The following is a 17001-nucleotide window of genomic DNA, read 5'->3' as shown; positions in this document are numbered from 1 at the left end:
CCAAGATGGCATCGATACTTGAATATACAGTAGAATATAGGCCAAAGCGGCATCGATAGTTGAATATACAGTAGAATATAGACCAAGGCGGCATCGATATTTGAATACACACTGAAACATAGGCCAAGGCGGCATCGGTACTTGAATATACACTGAAATACAGGCCAAGGCGGCATCGATACTGGAATATACAATGGAATATATGCCAATGCTGCATCGGTACTTGAATATACAGTGGAATATAGGCCAAAGCGGCATCGATACTTGAATATAAAGTGGAATATTAGGATCAAGCACATGCAGTACAGCATCAACAGAAACAAATCTCATTTAAAACATGCAGCACATTTATCCAAAAGCAAGGAGTTAGCTGAGCCTCAACCACCAAAACCAGAATAATCTGAAAAACAATCAAAAAATAACAAACATTATAATTAAACATTGAAGATGACAACACCACAACACCAGCCGGATGTAATATGATGAAGCTGATCGAGAAATACAACGTGCATATGAGAACCGACGACCGACAGCAAGACGTTAACGGACCCATTTTGAACAATCTCCTATACCGTCACCGGATGAAGGAGAGAAAGCGACGAAGAAAGCTTTTTGGCACCTTCACTGGATGAAGAAAAATAAACTAGGTGCCACCAGCATAAAAGATGACGACAAAGACGTGTAGCACATCCTAATTCATTCACACCTAGGCTCACACCGGAACCGAGATTTCTCGCAGAGGAAAAAAAATTATATGGCAAATGTAACAGACAAAACAAACTCCTACACTCAAGGAAAATGCGCAGAGGTATTTAATGCACTAACAAGAAATGCATCGAAAAGAGAACGAGGACAGTGTGACCTAAAGGATTTCACAAATCGATTGGAAACACTTGTGGGATCACTTCGTGTGGGCAACAATGCATCAGATGTTATTAATTAGGCCGTATTAGTATGTCAGGAATTGCTCACCAACGACATCATTGACTGAAATACGTATCGATCTTATAATGTACATAATACATATATTTAAGAACGTAATAAAGGAATAACGATCTTCATTGGTGCAACACTGATGATGAGCTGTGAAACGAGTTAAACACTTCGTGCTTTATCGAAATATGTCCTTTGATACAAAAGGTTGTTGTAAATACAACTCAAAGTGTTATTTCTATGATCGAAAGGTCACCAATGAAAACAAAATTCAGTGTGACTTTTTCTACATCTGTTACAGCTGGAGAATCACTCACACTTGAGATCGCACTTGTGTTGCGGCGAGGTTATTACAGTTGGCCTTATATTCAATCATAACGGTGTCGTGATCTGCCCAAAAACAACACATTCATATTTTCACCAGATCGTGGATCGTCTTAGGGTATGGTAGAACGTCTATCTTGTGCGTACGGCTGTACTTGAGTCAGTGATGTGGTCTGACGAAGACTTTCTGAGTTGACTAGTAAAGACTTTACATCTCCTATACGAGAATATGAACCGACAATCATCTCCATTTTTGCAATTGAATCTCCACAAGATTTGCTTCACATTGGAGTGGCAACGTGGAGAATAATTCTCGATTGACCAAAATAACAAGAACAATTTTATGTGTATGATCGATCTAAAGGGACTACATATCGTGCTAGATATAATAATAATAATACTAATTCTAATAATAATAATAATTCTAATAATAATAATAATAATAATGAAGACTTTGTATAGCGTATGATCTTTAGAACCTCTAAGCCATTTAGAACTTTAGACAACTACTATAATTAAAAAAACCCAAATATAATGATATGATTACAAAAGGAAAACACAACGAAACTAGAATACATAAAAAACCATGCTGAAAATATTTAAGGTAAGAAACAGTTTTAGGTCTTCAAGTTTGCTCTAGCAGTCAAAATAGGTGAGTTTTAAGCGCTCTCTTGAATGGGATCACTGTATCTAAGTGTCGATGTTCAGAAGGCAATGCGTTCCAGGTTGCTGGGCCCTGGTTTGCAAAAGAACGTTGTCCATATGACTTAGTTTTTACAGTGGGATGTATGAGTATATAATTGTCAGAAGATGAGTGTAGGTAACTTGCTGGTGTGTACCCATGGGTGAGGTAGGATAGGTATGTTGTACTGGACTCCGTCAATGAAACGTAGCACAGAGAACATGTTACGTGTTTAATTCTGGATTGAATCGATATCAAGTGTAGGTACAGATTAGGGAGGAGGTATGTTCTGAGCGTGGTACTCTACGGATCATCTGAAAATGTTTTTTTTTGAACTTTTACAAGGTTCTGGAGTAGATATTGAGGCGAACCAGACAGAGTTGAGTTACAATAGTCCAGTCTTGAAAGTACTATTGAACACACAAGTGTTTTAGTGGCAAAAACTGAACGATATTTGCGTCTCATCTCAATATATATAGCCTTACATATGTTCCTGACAGGTTGGTGAAATATGAGAGTATTGTCGAGAGTAACACATAGGTTACGTACTGACCATGTGAATTTAATGTTGGTGCTGCTGTTATTTATTGTTTTAGGTAAATGATGTGACTGAGAAAGAATTTGTGTTGTGATCAGAATGGCCTCAGTTATATCATCATTCGTCTGCGGTTCGTTACACGTCATCCATGATTTCACATCAGAAATGCACCTCTCTACACCATGGGTGGTAGCATCATCTTCAGTTGGAGGGGCTAGATTTGTATATTTGGGTGTCATAAGCGTACAATTGGTGAGACACTAGATAATGATCTGACACTTGAGAGCGGCTGAGTATATAAAATGAAGAGAACAGCTCCTAGAACAGCCCATTGTATAACACCACAACATAGATCAAAGGTGCTGGAGTGTATTTCATTTGCGGACACAATGTCCTGTTCACCAAGTAGGACTTGTATCAAAGTAAGGTTGTATCATAAATACCAAATACTCGCTGGAAACGGTGAAGAAATAGATAATAGTCTAGTGTGTAAAAAACTGCGGACAGATCAAGGAGGGTGAGGACTGTAATACTGTGGGGAGGAACAACGTCAAGTGGGAGCCACTGGTTGACCCATGAATGTGCTGATGCCCCACTGCGCATCAAACTGGGCCTTATGAAGCATTTCGTCAGTGTCCTAGATAAGGAGTCGGCAGCCTTCACGTACCTTCAAGTCTTCCCTATGCTGTCCGAAGCCAAGATCAAAGCCAATGTTCGTCGGAACACATATAAAGAAGATTGTGGAGTGCAATTCCACAAAGAGCTCACTAGTAAGGAGAAAGCGGCTTGCAACAGCTTTGTTGCAGTGATTTGGAGTTTCCTGGGCAATCACAAGGCCGGAAACTATGTAGAGCTGTTTGAGACACCGGTGGAGAACGACGGCACCATAGGCTGCAGGATGTTCCTCACAGTCCATATAGTTGATGCTCATCTTGATGAATTCAAGAAGAGCTTGTGAGCATGCTTGGAAGAGCAAGGCAATTGCTTCCGCCAGGACATACTGCACATTGAATGCCGCTAGCAAGGACCGTATAACCAGAAAGGGAATGGAGAAAATATCACATCTTTGTCACAAAAAAAGTATTTGTGGGTAATAATAGCCATTTTCTATACATTTAAGGCACAAGCAAATACGAAATAACAAACATTGTGTTACATAGTATAGATATAGCTAAAGAATAATAAATGATGAAATTGATGACTTAAAACGTGAAAATTTGAAAAATGACCTTCTGGATCGGAAAAAAATATTTGTACTTATAGTCCTTCTCTCGTGACCATCGACCGACTCCCCGCCCAGCCTTACCAGTTTGAATCAAATCAACACCTTTGGCTCTTCTCACAGAATGAAGATTAAATAGGTTTTGAGTAATTTATATCAAAACGTTATTAAGAGGGCATATTGAAACACGATGGAAACAACTAGAAAATAATGCAAATTAGAGAAATATTAAGTAACTAAACGCAGATCAAATATTAAGCTAATAATTAAACCTAAAACTACGCAATTTTTGTGGTTTACATGAACGGGAATCTTTTTATGTTTATAATATACAATTTGCAGCTACAAGTATATTCATCACTTACGGACCATTTGATGATATGCAAAAACAGAGAGACGAAATACGGTAAGTAAAACTTTGATATTGATTCAAAACCGGGGTGAGGAAAGGATCTGACATATTCAAAAAACGCAGAAACAGATTGATGACCCGGAAGAAAACTAGACTATGCAAAGATTTAAAAAAGATTTAAAAAATTATCTAGTGCAAACCGACACTTATAAAATGTGAGTTGTTGTGATTGAGAAATGGAAACAATTTAGAAATATTTAGAACACCTTGAAAGTTTGAATTTATAGATGAATGCATTTTAGAATGGCATTAACAAAAAAAGTCTCTGGAAAAATGACCTATTCTTCCATCACATCTTGAACAAGTTAAAACTAACCTAAAGCATTCAGAGAAAATGACAACGAGAAACCAAAGTATTGAAATATTTGTCCTTAAACATCAAAGCGATTATTAAGGGAAATCAACAGTCATAGTTATAAAATGTATTTATTTATTTAAGTATTAGTTTTGTGATACAGATAATCCGTTTTTAACTTTTAATTTAATTCCAACTTAGACGATGTTGTATGACGTTTGTGAAATAATAGCTGTTGCTTTTTTAATTGCGGTAAACTTTGATATTACTACAATTATAACTCCTAGTGAAGTACTTACATATAAGTTTTTGTTTAAACGCCCTAACTACATTTTCCTGCTGGATAAACAAGGAAATATATATTAAAGCACACATGCATTTCAACAAGCATACCTATCTAACCACTTGCATGACCAAGTACCTATTTATCTTAATATCAGTCAGGCTTGTTTGATACATCCAAATCTATTTACCACACGTACATACATACATACATACATACATACATACATACACACATGCATGCAATAACTTAACATCATCGAATAAATAGTTCGTCTTGTTGTACTGTATATATCTTGTGTAAAATATACCCAATTATTATATCCTTTTATTCTTACAATCTACATACAATAAATGACTAATCTAATTATAATCTTTTTTTCCATCAAGTTAGGAATATTTATCAAACTAGTTTTATATTTTGAAGTTTAAATAAGTCAGCGATTTTGTAGGTGGTGATCTAAAAAGGCAGCGCTTAGGTAGCTGAAACTGTGCATTTTATAAATTTTTAGATCCACATTCTGTCTTTAGATTTGCGTCAATTACTGATTGGTTCATATTTGTTGTCAAGGAATTGTATGATGCTGCCTTGCAGATCGACTTTGGTTAGCCAAAGGCTAAGGAAGTAAACCCTATAAGAAAATCCGGAGTGGAGACCCTAAGGCAGCTGGACGATGTACTACATCCCCTTCTGGCAACTTATTGGTCTGGAGAGGGATTGGCTCCACCAGACGACTTTTGCCCAAGATACACTGGTAATGCTGGACAAATCTGAGCTTTCAATACCGCATCGGTCGTCTCCCGGGTCAACAAGGACCGCGCCTGCCGTTGTCCACCAGGACGGAGGTGACAAGTGTACAACTGGTACTATGCATAAAATCAGAGCGAGAGACAGCATTGCCATCGCCACCTGGAACATTAGAACTCTGGCGCAAATTGGAAGACTCCAAGAGTTGACACATGAGCTGGAACACCACACATGGCATATTCTGGGACTCTGTGAAGTTAGATGGAAATCCCTAGGAGAACACCAAACCGAAGATGGGCATATATTATACTATAGTGGAGAGTATGACAAATCCATAAATGAAGTAGGCTTCCTTGTAAACAAAGCCATCAAGGGATCTGTGCTTGAATGTTGCCCCATATATAGCAGAATCATTTACATTCGTCTGAAAGCATCTCCCTTTAACATCACAATTATCCAAGTCTATGTTCCAACTACCGATCATGATGATGAAGAAATAGGAGTTTTACAACAAACTACAAGGTATTCTAAACATGGTCAGTACAAAGACATCCTCGTCGTCCAAGGAGACTGGGATGCCAAAGTTGGCAAAGATGCTCTAAAAGACTGTGAAAACCATTGTGGACCTTCTTGCAATGAACTTGCCAATGAAAGAGGGAGACGGCTGCTCGAGTTCGCAAGCTACAACAATTCGGTACTAGCCAACACCCTGGGACAACATAAAGCTTCACGATGCTGGACATGGCACTCACCAATCACAACCAGATCGACTACATACTGGTCCAGAACCGTTACCGATCTGGCATCAACAGAGCAAAAACAAAGACATTCTCAGGTACTGATGTTGGGAGTGATCACGACCTCGTGATTATGAACTTCCGAGTGAGGCTGAAGAAAATTAACAGGCCAAAAAATATCAGGCTCAAATTCAACCTTCAAAAACTGAAGGACCTTAAGATCTGTACGTCATTCCAAGCCACAATTGCAGGAAAATTTGCTCTACTCTTTGTGATGGATGGTGACGTGAATGAGATGACAGACACCTTCAACACAGTCATGACAGCAGCTGCAAAGGACATCACTGGCCTCCATCGCGCGAAGAAAAAACCCTGCGTTACAGAAGAGATTCTAAAGTTGTGTGATGCCCGAAGAGAACACAAAAACACCAGACACACAACAGGGGTAATGGAGTACAGGTAAATAAGCAAGAATATCAGAAAACAACTTGAGCAAAGCAAAAGAAAATTGGATTGGACAAAAATGCACGGAAATGGAGAACAGTCTGATAAAAAACAACAGCAGAAAGCCATTACAAATTGTGAAAGACCTTACCAGACAGAAACAACCAAGAGTCAGTACCATTTAAGACAAAAATGAAAAGTGCCTCACAGAAGCGAGTGACATTGCAGAAAGATGGACCGAGTATTGTCAAGAACTCTACAGCTATCAGTCCACAGAAGACCCAGAGGTGCTTGAAGTTACAAACTCCTCAAATGATGATGACTTCCCCATTCTCAAAGAAGAGGTGGAGTCAGCAATAAGAGCACTGAAGTAATTGCGTTACATAATCGCGTCTGCAGGGAATATTTGTTATAAATCATATATTTTGTTAAAAAAAAAAATATGAAATACTGGCCATATGCGAAAGGATGTATTATATTGAAATATGTATATGTCCATGATAACCTATCGCAACGACACATTGTTTTTAAAATTTCAATACAGAATAAAAACCTGATCATTCTGCTCCAGGTATTTGTTGACCCACACCCCCGAGATTGACATTAAAAAGGGACATGCATTTTTCGTTCAAGCTTTAACACAGCTTTAACATTTGTTTACAGAACAAACAATCGGTACATTAAAAATCCATATCCCTTCCATATTGTCCTGCATTTACAGATCTTATCAAAGAAAACGGGCTTAGATACAGTTATACAGTTTAATTGCAAGCATGCCACCTTGATATAATATTGAAGATAGCTTGGATATAATTTGTTTGATAAGGATAAATATTTGCAATAATGTATAATATATTCTAAATTACGACGGTTTCAATTCAGATTACTTCAGGAAATGATGACTGTACACTATTATTTGGAGGACTAGTTTGCAAATAAGCATGATCCACACGTTGCTTCAAAGTGGAGCAAGTGCGTAATACAAATTTGTTGAAATTATTAAATAACATGAATATTATTCATTGTGCTTACTTTGTAGGGTAAGATAGCTAACGAAATGTCCACCTCAACGACACACTATTAATGACACAACATGAATACAAGACAAAGTAGTGTATATTCATACTTTATTACTAGATATGATTTTTTTTTTCAAGCAAAAAAAATAGAATTTGCAAACGCAATCACTGAATTAATCTGCGAAATTTTGTTGAGTTCTAAATTTCTGAGAAATGCAATTAAGTTGAATCTTAATTTACAAGAACTGGATAAGATAATTGATTGTTTCAAGTTATTACTAGCATTTCTACGTGAAGCACATCATAAAGCTGCTGTTACTACTGCAAACACTGAGAGGCTTCCTCAGCAGATGGTTTATATGCATCTATACAATATACATTGCAACGGTACATTCAGCTAAGGTCATTTCAATAGTCTTTTTGTATGCACTGTTTTATTGCCGAACACATCACTAGCAAGATAGCCACCAGTAGCATCTATAATAACAATAATAATAGTCGCAATATCTTAAATAACAGTAGTAGTAGTAGAAGCATGCTCTCTTGTTTCGGTCCAGTGAATTCTCGTTGACGCAGTCTGAAACAAAAACTTTGGTACATGACTTATGTAAGCGTTTCCCGAATGTCTTATGTACGTATATATAAGAACAACATAAAACAAAAATAATAAACACAGATGAAATTGGAATGAAATATGAAATACAAAAGGATATATATATATATATATATATATATATATATATATATATATATATATATATATATATATAGATAGATAGATAGATAGATAGATTGATAGATACGCACGAACATGTATAATATGCGCTGTTGTCCTGAAATTCGAAAATCCTATAAACTATTATTTTACAAAAGGGTTATAAATTTCGACTTGAAACCTAAATATTATTGTACTTATTTAATTAGGTATGATATTAAAGTGGCGGTTGTTTATGTCTTAAGAATGTACCCTTAATATGCTATTATTAATTAGCATAATAGAAGTAAAGTCTTACGTACACAGACTAAATGCAAATAGCTCGGATAACCGCCTGTTACTTCGAACACAGATGACAAAACTGTTTTCATTGGCTTAAACTGATGCATTTCTCATAAACCTGTAGTTATTATATAGCATACAAAGTGAAAGTTCATCTGCATATATGTAAAAGAATTTCAAAATTTAAAGAAGAATAGGACTTAAGGGTATATTATTATTTTTTCTAACTGACCACAGATGGAAACATTCAATATGTTTCTTCTTAATATTATACATTGGTACTTATTTAAAAAAAAATAAGTGAGACAGACTGAGTATGTTTATCACAACTTCTTATTTGCAATATATTTGCATTTGGTATATTTAAAGTTATTTATTGCTAGTTAGAATACGATTTTCTTACAGGAATGGATGCAGTGACCTTCGACGCAAGTGTAAGCTAACGCTTAGTGTTACGAAATATATTGTCATGGCTGTCCACGTTAATCTCAATGCATTTCGTGTCCATATTCTTCCACTGACCTTGTCACCTCCACTCCCAATAGAACCATCTCACTCAGACTCTGTTGCATATAGTACATAACAAACAAATTATCTGACCACATTGTTGTACAAACGTTGACAGCATAAAATATCCCTCATTGATTTTCAACCTAGTTGCCACAAGAAACTGGCTGCTTAAAAAAGTAAAAATAAAAGACGCGATAACACCATTGCAAGAAACGATCTTATCACTCTGTTAATCATTCAAACTGTCGTTAGTCTGTCAGAGCAAATGTATGTATGTATTTATGTATGTATGTATGTATGTATGTATGTATGTATGCATGCATGCATGTATGTATGTATGTTATCACCTGGCTTGGGCACCATCCAAATGACTTCAGTGTCCTTACATAACTCTTTTGACAAGGGAGAGAGAAAGTCCTTATTCGGTACGACAACGCCTGAACTCATGTACTCAGCACGATCTGATGAATTCGAGGGCAAGTCATATACCTAAAGACAACGAATAAGCATACACTGGTAAGTCGTAATGCGCATAGGTTCGTGGATAGATAGATAGATAGGTAAATATGTAAATATATAGATAGACAGACAGATAGATAGATAGATAAATAGATAAATAGGTAGATAGATAGATATACAGATAGATAGATAGATAATTAGATAGATAGACAGACATATAAATAGATAGATAGATTTGTTGATTGACTGATTGACCGATAGTTTGATTGATTGATATATAGATATATAGAAATATAAATAGATCGTAACACCTTCATTATATTGTACTAATCAAGTTAGAAATGATATACAAATATTAAGTTGTCTCTAGCAGAAAGCCATTACTTGTAGCCCACGTTTTTGAACAACAGCATATATATATATATATATATATATATATATATATATATATATATATATATATATATATACAGTGAAGTAACTTTCATGAATTCTAATTATCATTGAGAATGGTAGCTACGTATTATAATCTGATTAGCGCAATGACATTGGAAACTACTTGACACGGTTATTCACAGGTGAGAACTAAACACAATTTGAATACGAATCCTTATAATTTAGTTGTAGAAGGAGATTACTTGTCCTGATATTCAGTGTCCATATTATAGTGATCAATATGTGTTTCATATTTACACCTTGTTTGATACGCTCACGTCATTATAATTGATCTCTTTCTGATACTGGTCGTATACTTGGTAAGTTAACGCTGACGTACATTGTATATATTTCATACTCTCTAATAGTTTATCACGAGATTAATTCCTTGTTGTGCGCGATTCTATTAAATTATTAATTGCATAAAATTATAAGCCTATCATCATAATGTAAAGTTATTTTTGTGCTGAATAGTTATGAACGAATAAAAATAATTAGTTCTAATTATAGAGCTGATATAATTAATGCATCAAATTGTTTTATTCTATGTACACTTAATTAATAATGAAGCATTATAACCCTTGTTGCTAAATATCCGAGAGAAAAGAAAAAAAATTCTCACGGTGCTATGACTGCCACAGACTGATAGTCTGCTGTCATAATTCTTGACTTCTGTGGACGTGTAAAGACATGACGAAACTTTGTGTAAATAGGGAATGAAAGATAATAAGATTATACGAGAATGGTAGAATGATACATTGAAACTCACTGTTTTGTCTCCAAGGAAATCTTTCATTTTCTCCGGGGAAAGTAAAGTAGACGTGTTGATGGCGGTCAAGAAGCAGGTTGGTTTTGACATTTTCTCAGATTTGTATACAAGAAGACTCTGAAAATTGCAATAACATATATTAAAAATATATGTTTTGTTTTGAAGACGTCGCAGATAAAGATATTACAAATATATGCTTCATTGTGAAGCCGTCCAGAAAAAGATAATCCTAAAGTTGTGGAATAAAATTAAAAGAGAACGAAGGAATATTTTCGACAAAAGTTAAAACTGCAACGGATTGAAATACATTAATGGTTAGTACAAATGCGCATTACCTAAATATTTACATCTTTATGCCTTCTAAATTTACACACACGTACTCTTACACACACACACACACACACACACAAACACAAACATATATATATATGTATATAAATATATATGGAATATGTGGAATAAAATTACATATATATATATATATATATATATATATATATATATATATATATATAGAGAGAGAGAGAGAGAGAGAGAGAGAGAGAGAGAGAGAGATTTTGACAGAGTTAAGTTACTTGTGTTCTGCACAAAAAGTAACCTAATTTGAGAGAAACAGAAACTAGCAAAAAAATCACTATTAATCAATATCCATCCAAAAGAACTTTAATTAAAATATTTAAAATATATTTTGAATCTATTTGATCATTAATTGTCTTGTATAGTATCAAGAAGTAAATTTGAAAGCATTAGCGAACAACACGAATATATTATTTTGTCCTGTTCATGAAACTCTTGATTAAAGACAGTATTACAAATTTTGGAGACTCAAGCCGATCTTGCTCTTTTGTATATTATCTATCATTATGAGAGAATAAGCTACCCCAACTCTGTGTGTGTGTGTGTGTGTCTGTCTGTCTGTCTCTGTCTCTCTGGTCTTTAGTCTGGACTGTACCAGGAAAAAACTTATCTGTGCTATCTAAGGTGAGCATCCCAGACGTTTCGTATCATATCTGTGTGTAGCCCATCCATTCAGCTATACGGATGGATAAACTGCGAAGTTGTACAATGCGAAAAGATGGTTTCTGATATTTTACTGGAGTTATGCAGACGAAACTTATATCCGTATATTCGAACAGAGAGACATTTAACTGATTATGAGTCACTACTTTCAGAATATACATAAATAAAGTTCGTTTAAACCAACCTTTTGTATTCATTTTACTTGTCTTTGTTAATATTGCTCAAATTTTTAGATATAGGCGAGAAATTAGTCGCGGAACACGATTGTCCTTTGCTAACAATGTTTATACAATTGAATATGCACTGGCTAATTCATACCAATATAATGACAAAATGCAGAATACATTTAACACAAGCATTTGCAGTGATGGAATAACCATATGTGCTATTTAGCGCATGTTCGATTTTCAAAGTACTTCTTCAACTTCTGAATGCTTACAAAATATCATGGTAATATAGATACCTTATCGAAATCAAAAACGGCTGTGCCGGTTCCTGCAATTTCAAATTTCTCCTCTCTTGGGGTGACAGTAACTTTCTGTGAACTTGCCTTTCCGGATTCGTCCCTGGAGGTAAGCCACGCAGTCTACATAAAGAACAATTCAACAAGTAATACATTAAAATGCGTGATTTAATTGTAGAAGAATTTACTCATGGATGTAAAACCAAAATGAATTTTATTCATTACAACGTTATTTATTGTAAAAGTGGTTGCAATGATAACGGTACTAAAACAGGAGTGGTTCTCCTTGTGCTGCAGTTGGTTGAATTGGTATTACTGGTATATAAAGAAAAGCTCTTCGTTTAAACAAACTTTAACTAAGACTTGCAGGCAAGGCAACTCACCAAAACAGTTAACTATTTGGAATATCATGAATTATGTGTAGTATTGGAATCCTTGGTAAGATATATGGTTATTATAAACTGTATTGAAAATAAAAACACAAATGGTATGACATTTAGTACGGATTCGTCCTTAGTCAGGTAAAATATTTAACTAAGAACTATAATTGTCGGATGACCAATTCTTTGCATCAATTTTTGATACTTTATAAACACAAGCTGAATAGTAAACATGTTTATATACTAATACTAATTTTAATATATGCAAGATAAAAGAGAGCTAAAATTAAGGGTAAGTAAGGTACGAAATCATGATAATTGTATTCAGACAATAGTACTAGCTATACCTTGATAGTGTCTTCTGCCCGCTTTCCTACTACATACACAACAGCGATGATCGCAGCGGTCACTATTACAACAAGGACAACAACAGATATGGCTATTATCTTAAGCCTCTTTCTCTTTTCTTTTGCCTCTTCCGGTCTCTGTAGAAACAGTACATGTTAGTATTAAAGATATGCAATTACAATAGAAAAAATATAATGAAGCACATCAGCAGAAATCCTAGCAAGATAATCTAATATTTGAGAAAAACAAAGTGTGTTGTTGATGCGCTTCACTCCGCGAAGGCTGATCTTTTTAATTTTGTTTTCTCTTCAAAACCTGTTGCAGCTTAAATCTGTTGCAGGATATGGATATGAATCCAGCATTTTAATGTTTGCCTTCAAGCCGTACTGACTCAGGGTTTCCTCACTTCACAGAGAGCAAAACGTTGATACTATTGACGTGGCTACACGTGCAGCAGAGATAACGTATTTGAAGTTTTATGCAAAAATTGAGACGTTTTAAAGACAAAAACAAAATTGTCGAAATAGAAAACAAAAGTAATGCATGCATATCAGCCTTCTGCACTTGCGGTACAAATGTCTGTCCATGAGGTTGTTAACGTTCGCTTATCCCTTAATGAAAAAGCTCCAGTGAAATCGTCTTTGATGGTTTAAACATAAAATAAAATAATGTCAAATAATACATTTGTCCCATTTGTCTCATTTTACTTTCATTAACAATGTTTATTTTCTATGATGGATTTGAGTATTAAGGCAAATATCCAAATATTACCTGAAGTTCAGAAGCTGCTTGCACAACAACTGTGCTTATGTCTGGTTTCATGTCGGTTGCCATCGGTTTCATGATGCGAAAGTCAAGAAAATCAGATCTTTTCGACTGCAGGATGATCTCCGGTAAATTTGACACGAGAACAGCCGTACTTATACTCAGACATTCGTGCGTCATGTGATGATTAACAAAAAATATATATTTTGATTGGTCTCCTCGACTAGGAAGTAGTAACTGCTAACTGAATGGATAATCGCAAAAAAGCAGTTATGAAACAATGAGAGTGCGTACGATGTGAAAATTTGGACGGGGTGTAATATAATATAATATCACCAGACTTAATTATTTGCAACGCAAACATGTTTTAGTTTTGTTTGTGTTATTTATTAGTTCAATTTGAAACGTTTATTCTAGTAGAGACTACCAATAAGCCTACCTGAATACAGCAGGATCACAAGATCTTCCTTCTATTCCTCATTATGAACAATGTTCGGCTATAACTTCTTCAATCGGTATTCTCCTGTCATTGATAAATTTATATCTCTTCTGAAAGTGATCCATTTTCCTCTTGATTACTAATAATTAAGCTGGTGAAATTACTTCTTAGTGGTAGGTTACTGTATTAGACATAACATTGATTCGTGTGTGCCATTTTCAACACTTCTTAAAGTACTGGTGAGGTGTTTGCATTCTCAGATGTTATCAAAAACCAAATCAAATGGTAATACTACTAATTAGTAATAAGTGGGTACAATTACTCAGCAATAATGAACCAGGTACCTTACATGATGTATCTTGATTATCTTTCCGTAAATATAATATGGCACATTTATCTTAATTAACGAAATCACTTAATATGAACATATAACTACAACTAGTAGAGACTATACAAGGCAAATTGTCGATGTTTTAAAAATATTTTTAATTCTTGTTTGGAAACTTGAATATAAAACTTATTTCTTACTTAGTATTTCTATTATATACACTTATGTAATGTACCAGTTGGACATGGTTCCACAAGAATAGCGAGTTGTACAGATATTATGAAGTTTAGACTTTTTAAAAATTGTTTATTAAAGCTGAATTTCAGATACATGGGAACTTACCATGCAATGCAAGTCTGTTTGCCATGTGCAAAATCAGATTCTTACGGCATTTTATGCACATTAACCAGATAAAGAATTAGATCACCCTATAGTAAGTACAGAATATTATTGATTAGAAGTAATATTCTTAAATGGGATTTAGGAAGAATTCACCTTATGTCCATCCCTACCTTCGTAACGCAAGGAAGAGAAACGCGGAGAATGTAACAATGAATATTACTTTTTGTCAAACAAAGACGTTTGGGATTATTTAACCTTTAAAAAGTCATTCTCAAATTACGATTAACTGCGTTACATTTTCTTAGCGAAGAAGATATGTCTAACTTAACGTTCAGGCAATAATGCAGGAATATTTTTAAAATAAAGGAAAACTCATTATATTTTCATATTTCCAAATCTGTTACACATCCGAGCTTGGTATTCAACATTTTATTTTGTTACTATATCAGTGTATATATCGGCAATGCACTTGGTTTTATTTAACTGTCAAAATTCTCAACCCGGAAGATTTGATAAGTTTACCTGGAACACATAATGCATGAATACGTTTGAAATAATGCCACAAAAAAAAAAAGAAAAAAAAAAGAAAAAAAATAAATTAAGGTGCCTTTGATCAGCAGATAAAACATGAAGTTTTCTCTTTAAATGTGTACTTTTGGGCAACTTTGTAGGAGTATAAGATGAAATATATCACTCATGTTCCTAAGTTGTAATATTGTATCAGTAATGACATGGTTTTATTGGTGTGATAAGGATATTCCGGTCTTCATATTTAATTATCTTAAATAAAGGGTAATATTATACTTTCTCCTGTTTGGTTTCTGTCGGTCAGTCCTTCTATCCCCCATGACTATATTTTGATTTTAGCAAAAAAGCTATGGACTGCGTGCAACCTGTTAATTATTGATCCACGAAACTGAAGTGGACAAACAATTTACAAAATTTGTTATGGTATTTGTTTATTGCTTCTTGTTTCTATTGTCTTTCTGTTCATCCTTATCTTCATTATTCTGATGCTACTATTTCAATCGCTATGATCCTGTTGTTGATAAGTGCATGCTATAATTTTTAAAGCAATCCACCAGATGAATCCCTTTACGTTTTCCATATAAATAATCACGTTGTTATAATTACTAGAGAGTGTTGGGTTTCTGCAATAAAGATGACAGTAGTTATTGTACCATATTAAAGTTTCCTTAAAGTGTGAATCGTTAGCGTTCTTAAAATTTCTCCAAAGAGCATTACATTGTTTAGCGAAAAAGATACGCATAATTTAACTTTGAATGTGCTATGCTCAAATAACTTTAAAATAAATGCAAAACATATTACATTTTCAGAAAAAAAGAAGAATATTTGTGTCGTTTCCAATACGATTGAAAGATTTAAAAAAAAAAAAAACGTCATGCTCCAAATCGGCTATTCGTAACATTTTTATAATGAATGTTTTTGTTGCTTTCTATATCGACAGATATATTGACAAGACGCAAATGATCATATAGATTTCTTTGTTTTTAACCAGGGAGATATGTTTATTTTAGCCAGAAAAAAACACACATACATACCTTTGAAATGATGCAAATCAACAACCTATGCATTTAATCAGCAAGTAGAACATTAATTTTTACCTTTAAAAGTGTAATCTCGAAAGTAGTGATTGGGGATACTATAGGGTCTATGGGACTTACCATTAAAAACACCCCTGGGACACTATAGGGTCTATGTAAATTTAACATGGACAAAACCTCTGGGACACTATAGGGTCTATGGGAATTAACATGGACAAAAACCCCTGGGACTGTATAGGGTCTATGCAAATTTAACATGGAGAAAAAAGCCTGGGCCTGTATAGGGTCTATGAGGAATTAGCATTACAGACCTTCTTGGGCTGGTATAGGGTCTATGTAAATTTAACATTAACACCCTGGGCCTGTATAGGGTCTATGTAAATTTAACATGGACAAAAAACCCCTGGGTCTGTATAGGGTCTATGTAAAATTGAAACAGGGAGGGGTTTCTTTTTTTTTTTTTAAAGGGGTAGGCAATTGAAAGTCGATCTCTTTTCGAGAAATGTGGGTGGCCCTGAAAAGGGTCTTTGGGTTTATATATGCCC

At 34.6% G+C, this 17001-nt stretch overlaps 1 protein-coding gene across 1 annotated transcript; it reads right to left on the bottom strand.

Moving 5' to 3' along the window:
* Positions 1–8048: 8048 nt before the first annotated feature.
* On the bottom strand, positions 8049–13947 carry LOC149773200 (uncharacterized). Its single transcript, XM_089946637.1, has 6 exons — positions 13789–13947; positions 13017–13154; positions 12290–12412; positions 10807–10923; positions 9491–9632; positions 8049–8213 (listed from the first exon to the last, which is right to left on the bottom strand). Exons 1-6 carry the CDS (start codon positions 13858–13860, stop codon positions 8089–8091), a joined length of 717 nt encoding a protein of 238 aa, XP_089802763.1. The 5' UTR covers positions 13861–13947; the 3' UTR covers positions 8049–8088.
* Between the last annotated feature and the right edge of the window lie 3054 nt (positions 13948–17001).

Source organism: Sinohyriopsis cumingii, unplaced genomic scaffold (genome assembly GCF_028554795.1).
Source record: "Sinohyriopsis cumingii isolate HCF-2022 unplaced genomic scaffold, ASM2855479v2 utg000813l, whole genome shotgun sequence".
Lineage (NCBI taxonomy): Eukaryota > Metazoa > Mollusca > Bivalvia > Unionida > Unionidae > Sinohyriopsis > Sinohyriopsis cumingii.
The sequence above is the reverse complement of the archived record's forward strand: the minus strand, read 5'-3'. Positions and strand labels throughout refer to the sequence as shown.